The 11,285-nt window shown below is 44.9% G+C and overlaps 1 protein-coding gene across 2 annotated transcripts in view; it reads right to left on the reverse strand.

The window, feature by feature from the left end:
* LOC118233055 (adenylate cyclase type 1-like) overlaps positions 1 to 10,913 on the reverse strand; it is a 36,021-nt gene extending 25,108 nt beyond the window's left edge. The window contains exons 1-4 of one of the 2 annotated variants that reach the window (XM_035428382.1): positions 9,919 to 10,913; positions 5,900 to 6,049; positions 5,132 to 5,250; positions 1,024 to 1,135 (exon numbers count right to left, since the gene is read on the reverse strand). In XM_035428382.1, the coding sequence (XP_035284273.1) occupies positions 1,024 to 1,135; positions 5,132 to 5,250; positions 5,900 to 6,049; positions 9,919 to 10,527 (990 nt within the window). In that variant the 5' untranslated portion in view covers positions 10,528 to 10,913. Of the gene's footprint in view, positions 1 to 1,023; positions 1,136 to 5,131; positions 5,251 to 5,899; positions 6,050 to 6,216; positions 6,700 to 9,918 lie in introns of those variants that run through there. The other variant, XM_035428383.1, reaches the window with a different exon arrangement.
* Between the last annotated feature and the right edge of the window lie 372 nt (positions 10,914 to 11,285).

Consider the following 11,285-nt stretch of genomic DNA (forward strand, 5'->3'; position numbering starts at 1 on the left):
GGGGGGATGGGGGGTGGGGGGAGGGGGGGTGGCCATAAAGGAGAAACCAAAGACAGGGACAGGCACGAGGACGCCGTGGAACGTGACAAGAACAACATCGGACGCAAGCTTCTGTGAAAGGCGGAAAAAAAAAAAAAACTACGGGCAAGAGTTTGGGCATAATCCTGTGGATTAAAAGATTTTGAGCGCACACATTTGTGCTGTGGTAAGCAAACCAAGACTGATTGCGTTTATTTAAGGCACGCGACCTTCAGGAGGTTACTGCATCGCCTGGCAACGGGGCTAGGGGTTCCAAAACTTTCACAACCCTTAATGAGACTGTACCCTTCCTGTGACCTCACTCCATATAACAATGTAGCCTTGGATATGTTCAAATGTGCAAGTAAAGTGCTTTTTAAAACATATGTCAACACAAGCACACTGTAATTAATACAGTGTATGTAATGGGTGCAGCGCTGGACTTGAATGTCAACGGTGTGAATGTCACTGTGAAAGTGTATAGTTACAGAAGCAATTTTTGTAAAGTATGTTGCCGAAGGGTACAATGGCTGTGCCTCACCTAGGAATCAAACCTGCAACCTTTTAGTTACAAGGCCAGTTACTTGAAACATTATTCAAGAACTGCCAGCTTGACTATAATAATTAAAGCACACCGCCTCTCGAACAACAGGAGCAAAAGCTGTTTTATGTGTCTGCAAGAAGCTGGCAGGCTGCCCAGTTCCAGAGCACAGCACCTCAGACCACACTCTGAGCAAACAGCTGCCGCTGTCCAGCTCTACGGTGCTGGAACACAAATCCGAGCTGCAACAAGAGCTTTTTCCCTTGACCTGAGTGATGGTGGTTTTAAAAAATGGTGGAAAAATCTAATTTAACGCAATTAGCCCTTAGCAACATTATTTATTAAGTAGCCAGATTTATTTGGTCTGTCCGATGTCTGGTATGTACAGCTGTTTAGGAAATGAAGGCTGAATAATTGGTTGGACCGGACCGCGTAGCGTGCATGCTAGCCGAAAGGTGACTCACCGTGGCCAGCTCATCGAACTTCCCGAAGAGTTCATTCAGTAGCTTGACCAGCTCCTGCGCTGTGCACTGGGATGCCAGGCTGGTGAAGCCCACGATGTCCGCAAACAGGATGCTTGGGGGGGGAGGGGGGAGAAATGGAAAACAAATCATTTTCCAACAAATGTTTTCCAGGAAAACTCTCCAAACACTCCAAACTAAAGCTCCCCAGATGACGATGCGCCAGCAAAACCCCTCACAGAAACACGCTCTCCAGGCAAACACTCTTCTAAAAGCTCTCGCCAGTGAACAGCTTTCCAGACAAAGGCTATCCAAAGAATCTCTCTCCAGAAAAAGGCTATCCAAACAATCTTTCTCCAGAGAAAGGCTATCCAAACAAACTCTCTCCTGATAAAACCTTTCCAGACAAAAGCTATCCAAACAATCTCTCTCCAGAAAAAGGTTATCCAAGCAAGCGCTCTCCAGATAATATCTTTCCCAACAAAAGCTATTCAAACGAATACTCTCCTGATAAAACCTTTCCAGCCAAAGGCTATCCAAACAATCTTTCTCCAGAAAAAGGCTATCCAAACAAACTCTCTCCAGATAAAAGCTTTCTCATCAAAGGCAATAACCAAACAAACTCACTCCAGGTAAAAGCTTTCCCAACAAAGGCTATCCAAACAAATCTTTTCTAGATAAATGATTTTCAGACAAAGGCTATACAAACAAACTCTTTTGAGATAAAAGCTTTCCAGACAAACGCCTCTGTTCTGGAGCAGACAGGAATGGGGGTGGCTTTAACAGCAACAGAGAGTCCATCATCTTTGGTGGAACTTGCTAAATGCCACTTTGTCACATCACAGATGTCAAACTAGTTATGCATGTTTTTTTTTTGCTTATTAATTTAATAATTACTCATAGATTCAATTTGCTGTGAATATTTAGAGTCGTGGACCATCTGTAATGAGGCAACTCAGAGGAAAGCATAACTATATGTTATGTGCAAAGAGCAATGATAAGATTTATGCTGGCACCATAAATTAAATTTGCTGTGGATATTTTTAATCAGAGGCCATCTGTAAGCAGGCAGCCCAAAGGAAAGTATGACATTTTGCAGCATGTATGATCAATGACTGACGCGTGGTGAGGAAAAATTACTTGCAGCCAAGAGTGCGGCTAGAAAAATAAGCAGCATCTATAAGAAGTGTTTTTTTTTGTAGGCCAGCCTTGAATAAACAACACGTTGGTGCTTCAGAACAAATGACAGTGGCAGTGCACTGGCAAATGTTCAGTGTTAAATCAGCTCTTACAGAGTGTATATATACTGTCCCTTCGTCACAAAAGACAACTGTCTTTTACTCTCTCAACTCTAGCCGTGCTGCTTTCTCCCACATCATTCTGCAGAGCGAAACGGTCAGCGTAAAATCAACACCGACACGGCCCAGTTTCGCACTGACAGACCACGCTGCTAACACTGCAACTGTGTGTGAAGACACAAAGCCGTGAAATGACCTCACATGACCTCGCTGTGCCAGAGGACCTGTCGCACCGCCAGTGTCTGGGCTAATTCCCAACGCGGCCACCCTAATCACCCCCCGCTTTAATTGGCTTAATAATTCCCTCCCTCTCCACCTCACCCAACGTGAAGTGAGCATTCTGGGGCAAAATGGCTGCCCTGTAGCTCCCAGATTGCTCCTCAACTGTGGTTCAGTTGAAATGCCACTGTTTCGCTGTAATGTGCTTTGATATCATGACATGAAAGCTGCTAAATGAATTCAATGCATTATTTTTTATTCACAGCAGTAGGAGTAGGAGTAGCAGTAGCAGCATGGGTATTAGTAGTATTATAGTATTATTATTTTATTATTATTACAGGCAATGTGTGAAGTGAGAATGTAGTCGTATGTTTGCCTTTACCTCCACAAATCAAATGAACAAAATAAATTTTTATCTATTATTATTATTATTATTATTATTATTATTATTATTCTAAAACAAGTAAAACAGTCACCGGGTGTGAACCAAGTATGATGATGATGATATCAGGCCGGTGGCAATTAAAAAATGCCATTCAGAGTCGCGTTAATTATTCACTTATGAATTGCCTCTGATTCTCCCTGCCACGGCAGCTCTGATTAAACGAACACTGTAGTCATTACAGATCAACAACAACAACAACCACGGCCGAAAGAGTAATATCAAATCCACCCCCACCCCCACCCCCACCCCTACGCCACCCCCCCTCGCCATGGTATAGCAGGGATAGTAATTATAATCAGATAACACATTCACACCAGTACGGAGGAGAGAGCGCGCCGCTTTGAAATTCGCTCCAGTGTTTGCCGTGGTCTGCATAAATAATGGCCCGTTACAGTATGTGGTGCGTCTGATAGCTGTTAGTCTTCACCTACAGCGGCCCCGCCATCGGCATTAAGCTGTCGGGCTGAGCCTCTTTAGGCCGTTCGTAACATCTCAGGTCAGCTTAGCGGCTCGTTGGCATTCATAGTGGCGTTAGAACTCAAGTCCCGCAATTGTGGCTGCATTGAGAACACAAGAGAGAACAACATCATCAAATCTCTCTCTCTCTCTCTCTCTCTCTCTCTCTCTCTACAGTATAACTTGAATGACGCATTTTAAGATGCGTTCCATCGGCTGTGACAGGAGCTGTGCGATGCACAGTAACCCCTCTCTGTGTCTTCAGCACGCTACTCGCGCTGCGCTAGCCGAAGCTCGGCCCGTACCGCAGTGTTGCTGTCCCGCTGTTGAACAGCAGCGGTAACGCACGCTGGGTTTTTTTCGAGCGGCGCGCTCGGCCTCTGTGATGTCACGGCTCATTCGGTGCACGGCGTGAAGCGTCCTCTTCCGCCGCGCTGTCCACCGAGTCGGCAGGACGTGGCGAAAACCGTATTTAGCAGCGTGCTTTTTACGCAAGGCCATTTGGGCTCTGTGGCATTTAATCCACTACAGTTCTAATCGGAGTGCTGAGGAAAACTCTCCGCCCCCCCCCCCCCCAACCGGTCTACTGTACGTACTCCATGCCCAAGGCCAGCGCTCAAGCACCTCACTGCCCGCAGCGAGAGTGCTCCCTAATTGGACAGGTTTTCTCGCCCCTTGTCTCTGATTGGTCGGCTGAAGAGGGGGCGGTATTGTTTACAGCATGGGGGGAGCAGATTTGTTGCAAACCTGTCAGCATTACAGCGTGTTACAATACATTACAGTAATGTGTACAGTAACTCGCAAAGATAATCCCAGTTGTCTGGGTTCTGTTTGAAAGAAAGAGGGAGAGAGCGAGAGAGAGAGAGAAAGAAAGAGCAAGTGAGAAAGTGAGAGAGAGACAGAGCGAAAGCAAGAGAGAGAGAGAGAGAAGCAGAGATGCTAACAAAGCACTAATTGGTGAAAATAAAAATAACTTTTCGCATGAAGCCAGCAGAGAGATCTGTTGAGACAGAGACTCAGGAAGCTGGCACAGGGATCACTTGGAAGGGTTATTCATTGGGTCTGCACTGTGATTGGTTAGAACAGCTGCATTGTTTTTTTTTAAAAAACCTGGCACAGGAAATGGCCACTCCCAAACACCAGGCTGAGCTGCACCTTTATTGGAGAGCTATGCCTACTCTGTGTTGTGTGCATTTAAGGGTCAGCCAAGGATATCTTTTGGGTTCATTGCCATCAACAATGAAGGCTGGATGGTTTCTGGGAAATGTGCACATATCGGTTTATGGGAGTGAAACAGTCCAAATGTACTCATTCAGTCAGAATGGCTCAATCAGAATGCTGCTGTGTACAAATATTACAGCACATGTCATAAACCTTGAGTGTGAGTCTGAGCGAGCTGGGAAGCATTCATATTTCACCAGGGTCAAATGAGGCCACCCGTGGCCTGGGTGGATTCAGGGCTCTGCCTAATCTTGCGCTGATCTATCCCAAAGAGAAGGCACTATATTACCTGACACATATAGGACTTGCCAGTATGCATGAAACATAATTGTTCATGAGTGAATAGGAAAAAAAAACCAGACTGAAGATTATATTTGACTGTTAATCCTTGTTGTCTGTCCTATGGTAGCAGAGCAGAAAGAAAAAAAGATGTTTCACCTGTGTGTGACACACATGGGAAGGGGGATCTTACCTGACATTATCGTGTCTCTGGATGTAGATCTTGTGAAAGATCCTCTCTGGAGGTTTGAGGAAGTCCTCTTTCATCTCCATGGCGACGTTCCTGGGCAGCAGGCTCATGAGGAGGCGCTCCTGAGAGGGAACATGAGGGACACGTGTGACTGGCTGGCTGCTGTTAGCTCCGCCCCCTCCGTTCGCTGACGGACAAGAGCTGAGATGTGCTGTGATGACTGTGGCTTCCCACTAACCAACTGTGTCCTTAGTCATATGCTGTACGTGTGTGTGTGTGTGTTTATGTGTGTATGTGTGTGTGTGTGTGTGTGTGTGCATGTGTGTGCCTGTGTGTGTGTGTGCGCATGTTTGTGTGTGTGTGCGCGTGTTTGTGTGTGTGCCTGTGTGTGTGCGCGTGTTTGTGTGTGTGCGTGTGTGTGTGTGCATGTTTGTGTGTGTGTGCCTGTGTGTGTGTGTGTGTGTGTGTGTGTTGCGTGTGTTTGTGTGTGTACCTGTGTGTGTGCGTGTGTTTGTGTGTGTGCGTGTGTGCATGTTTGTGTGTGTGCGCGTGTTTGTGTGTGTGCGTGTGTGTGTGTGTGCATGTTTGTGTGTGTGTGCGTGTGTGTGTGTGCGTGTGTGTGTGTGTGTGCATGTTTGTGTGTGTGTGCGTGTGTTTGTGTGTGTGCGTGTGTGCATGTTTGTGTGTGTGTGCGTGTGTGTGTGTGCGTGTGTGTGTGCGTGTGTGTGTGTGTGTGCATGTTTGTGTGTGTGTGCGTGTGTGTAAACGTACCTGCTTCTCGTTCTCATCCTCCATGCGCAGCCTCTCCTCGATGCAGTTTCGGGCCTGCAGGAATGCCTTCCTCTGGGCCCTCTCGGTCAGTATCCTCACAAAGAGCCCGGAGAGATTCACACTTGTGAACAGGACGGTGTTTGCCACCAGCTGCAATCAGAGCCAGACACACACATTACTCCCTCAGACTCCCAAAGGCAGGCGCACCGACAGACAGACAAAAACAGAGCATTCTTTTACATTTTTAAGGTTTGCACACAAACCCACAGAAACACAATACATTAGAATGTATAAATGTACATAAAACACTGATGTACCTGAAGGCTTACAAATGGAGAGTTGGGTAATTATTTTGTGACCCTTTGCAGGGGTAAAGTGCAGAACTTCCACCCTGAAAGTGAAACTATGTCCCCCCTTACGTGAACAGAGTTAGAAGACAAAGCACTTCTAACTCGACAGAAGCGCCAGGTGCCCAACTAAGGCAGCTAGCTAACCGCTAGTTTCAGAACCGTGCGTAGCGCGGCATCCTCACAACCCCTAACAGCAAATAACCTGCTATATAGAGGGTTGGGAGAAAATCCACATGCGCTGTACGACACGGCCGCGATCCATGCGATTCTCTTTCTCCATTGTCCGCGATAGCGCTGTAAAATTAACAATAGCGTTTCGGCGATCGCGCAACACGGTGGGTGAGGGTGAAAGAACTAATGCGGCCCGACGGGGCGGCACGTGAGCCAATTGAAACGCATCGCTGCAGCTGAAAATGCGCGTCGTCTCCCGCGGGGAAAATCCTGCTCCTCTCAGCAGCCGAAACCTTGAGGTCTGAACGCTCAGCGTCTCCTTTCGATTTTATGGAGTGCTACTACTTGAAGGTCTGGTTGTGATTGAAGGAGGGAGATCTGTATTGTTGTTAGAGATTTTTAAAAAGCGTCCTCCTTTTTAAAAACTGAAAATAGATCGGTGGTTCTACTTGATATCAGTCTACCGCAGACTGATCTGTTAGTGAATGAACCCCATTTCATATCCGTAGTGATACAGAAAAAACAGCATCCACATGCCACAGGCAGAATGTACAAGATAATTTTTCATTCACAAAATCTAATTATTCTTATTTTTGTTCTTAAAAACGTTCCCTGCAAAAAAACCAATATGGGATTCATGACCTTTGTTTTTGTGCATATCCCAGTTGTATGAGATGATGAATGATAAATTTTTCATGCAATCCGGTTCATGTGATTAGCGAAAGGAAACAGCCATGAACAAATACAGATAAGAAAAAAAAAAGAATGGCGAAATGTTCTTGGAAATGTTCTTATGTGCAGTGTGAGATCAAATGTGATCGGTTGCATGTTTCGTGAATGAGGCCCAATATTATGTGATGTTTTACAATGCAAGCTCAAGTGCAAAGATCAAGTGCAGTAATGCCCTAAACGGGGAAGGTATATTCCCAAGAAAGACGACAAATGCAAGAAGTGCAGACTCAGTCGACAACTTATCAGGATTGTATAAATGCTGCAGACGTCCAGCCAAACACTTTCCCACGAGTTCACTGTTTTCAGATATAAAGGAGCTTCAGGGTGGCATTTCCACAGCTGAAAGACCTGTTCTTGCATAGAGCCTCCAGGTCTGTAAAATTCCTGCCTCCTGTTAACCAACACAATGAATGAGCCACCATGTTGGCCAGAGAGTGAGGCCTGAAGTTCATCTTACGCCATTCGAGAGGGCCTGCTGTAGTTCATCAGGATCAGGTCCTGTTCAGTACCCAAACACACCCCACCTGCACGCGCGTGCACACACACACGAATGCACGCACATGCCCGCATACACACACATGCTTGCGGAAGCACATGTACACACATACACACACACATGCATACACACAAACACACACACGCAGATGCACACACGTACACTCGCATACACACTCGCATACACACAAACACATGCATGCACATGCACACGCGAATACGTACACACACAAACACACATGCACACATACACACACACGCACACACACACACACGCACACACAAACACAGAGTCTCAATGAAGCCCAGGGCAATGAGCTCACTGCCAAGATTAAGTGATTAGGGGTTTTCTAAATTCTGTCCTTGGTCAAATCTTCTGGCCACAGTGTGGTACATGGGAACCATTGTAATACGATCACTGTTATTCACAAAAAGTGAATGTCCCTGTGCACAGCTATACACTAGAATGCCTTAAAGGAAGCAGTTCACTAACAAATCCTGGCAAAGTGATGAATGTGAAATCCTTCATTTCAGGCATCTTTATTATCATTGTCTCAGTTGTTTAAATACGTATACTCTTGCTGTAGATTTTTCACTCTTTAAATGTAGTTCTGTTGTTTGCTACTACATGGGAAATATAATTAATTGCAACACCATTTACAGTTAACTAACATCATTTCTAATGACGTGTAGGCCAGAAACCTATCAGTTTTGTTACAGTTGCTATAGATGGCAAACTGCAATAGGTTTAGCAAATACCAAAAAAAAGTAAAATAAAATACATTTTGGGAACCACCTTGATCTGTTATACTATCAGCTATGTCACTTCACTGTGCCGTACCTCCTCAATTGCAAAGCAAGTTCAAGTAAAACAAATCTGGTGGCAGTACATTGGAAGATGTGATTCTATTCAGATCTGACTCTTTTAGTGTTCCTTGCTTATCTGACAAGGTATACAATCGTGAAAGTATCTGCTTGCAAAAGCTGAAGTTTTATCAACATGGACAGGTTAACATATGGTAAATGGCATGGTTAATGCATAAAGGGTTAATGTTTCCACTGTTTTGACAATGTCTTATTTATCCTCAATACCGTGGCTTTCTCTCTTACTTGTTCCGACTTGTTGCAAACATGCTATCTTGGATTTCAAATGGTAACCATGATACCGTATCCTGAATGGAATCTCACTACACAGTGTTCCTAAGGTGTTTTATTATACAGCTGTGCATTTGTTTTGACATGGATCTTTTTAATTTTATTTTATTAATATTGTATAGCAGCTATCTTGGCCAGGTTTCCCTTCAAAGAGGATTGTTATCTCAGGGGACTTTCTGGTTAAATGAAGGTTAAATAAAGTGCAAGCCACGTTAGTGGTTTGATTGAACAGAGCCTTGAGTTTGCCTCTGGGTGAAAACAGGATCTCCACCCACAAGTACACGCATTTAATTCTGCCTTCTGGGGATTGGGGAAGAAAACTTAGCTTCCTCAGTTTTTAAATAATTGACACTCCAAGGATGAAAACGAGGTAGCGCTGCAAATGAGTTTTTTTTCCATACATTGAACGCATGCGGGCTTCCCTGTTGATGTGGGTTAGGGCGATTAAGCGCCCGTCGGACGTGTGCCCAGCGAGGCTCCTGTGATATGACCGGTAGACCTTTCTTCACTAAGGATAAATTCAGACATCTCGTGAAGTGAGGGGAGTTAAGTCCGCGGGAGGTGACGGGTTTGAGTGCTCTTACAATTATCTGTGCAAACCCCTAACTTGTAAAATAAATAAATAAATAAGCTTTAGATGTATTCCAAGTCCGCACCCTGCTTGATGTGGCAATTAGTCAATGTAACTTTTTTCAAAAGCGATTATGCAACTGATTAAAATATTGTCTGCATATAATCTCAGTTTAGAATACACCCATCCTATTTAGCAGAAGGCATGTGGGTAAAAATTGAGGTTAATATTAATTGAATTAAACAACAAAAAGGCAACAACAACAACAACAACAACAATAATAATAATAATAATAGCAGCTAACTTTGAAACAATGTTCTTCTTAGATGGCTAAAATAGATAAGTATGCTCTGGAAAACTTTTGATTAAGCAATGCTGGGGCGCAAACCCACATCTGAAACTCCAAGCATATGTCCTTAGCGCTGTCCATTATCTGGTGCTGAACCGAAAACTCGTCGCTATTACCTCGAAAGATAAAATGTACACTAGGAAGCATAGCCAGAGGTCTCCCCAATATTTAGTGCAAATTACAAGCGGATACTTACTGTTCTCCATAGCCTCTGTCGCTTGACTGTGACCGATGTGGCCGTCACGATTATATGGGACACGGCGACCATAATTCCAAACAGTACGGCTAACAGAGTCCGTACGGGCAGAAGGGAGTAGGCGACAAATGTGACCAGCATGAGCTGCCACATCCCCTGCTCCGGCGAAACCGGAGGCTCCGTGCCGAACGCCGCCAGAGAGAACGGGCAGCAGAGAAACGAAAACGTGAAGCCGAAAAGCAAAGTAAGGTTGACGATTTGCTGGAGTTGTGTCACTTGTAGGTACTTTACGTTCGTGACGATGAACAGAGAGACGAATATAATGCAGTGCACCGGATGGGATCCTTTGGAGATGGTGAGGCTGGGACCGGACATCAGCTCCACTCCAGCCAAAGTTGATGCCATGATGATCAGGACCGCCAGAGCCTTGAGCGTTGAGGTCTGGTCCAGTTTCAGGTTATAATTTTGGAAGAGCGATTCCAGCTCTTTGCAGTCAAACTCGTCCTCGCAGGCGATAGCGCTGAAAGGAATTCCAGGTGGACAGTGACCTTTCTTCCTCCGGGTTTTGACTTTCTGAAACGGAATTTCCTCCATGTCAGGGCCATTCATAAATCGAAATTAAAGCGGTTCCCCGTCCCAGAGGTTCCGTAGTCTCGTAAAAGCCACGGTTAACGCAGAGCAGGTTACATCAAGGCGTCCTGAAAATCACCGGCTGGAGGAATGACCGTTATTCCATGGAGGCGAAAATAATCTTTCTCTGCTCTCACCATCCACAGGTTGATAGCCGTCGTTTATCATTAAATGCATCCAAGCAAGCACGTTAGATTCAGTTTTCCCTCAGACAACTCTAAAATGAAGAAGGTCCACGGTCCCTTGGTTCAGTTAGTTTCACAAGTAGGTTAGTATACTGTAGCACTGGGCAGGGGATCTTATTCGATATTCACCAGCATTTCGCCGGGCTCAGATTGGATCACGCCTGCGCAATATGAGCTTGAGACACAAGGCACGTCTCGGTAGCGGAAAAGATTGACAAGACAACACAAAGATTTGACAGGAGCCACCTATGGGTATTATGTCTACCCAGCGAAGTAAGAACACACCACTTTGATTTCGTTTTTGTTGTAATAAAGGCGAGATACAAGTTATTCTCCAATATGATCATGGTAATAAAAAGTTATAGCCTACTAAATGTATCATGGCCAGATTTGTGTAAATAGTAGGCTGTTGCCTGCATTTAATTAAGAGCGCGCGAGAGAGAAAGAGAGAGGTCATCACGTATACACACAATTGTAATTATCAGAAGATAAAACGAGACACTATTGGTTAAAATAAATGATTTGCAAATAAAATATATCTTTTACACCGTG

Source organism: Anguilla anguilla, chromosome 8, assembly GCF_013347855.1.
Source record: "Anguilla anguilla isolate fAngAng1 chromosome 8, fAngAng1.pri, whole genome shotgun sequence".
NCBI classification, from domain to species: domain Eukaryota; kingdom Metazoa; phylum Chordata; class Actinopteri; order Anguilliformes; family Anguillidae; genus Anguilla; species Anguilla anguilla.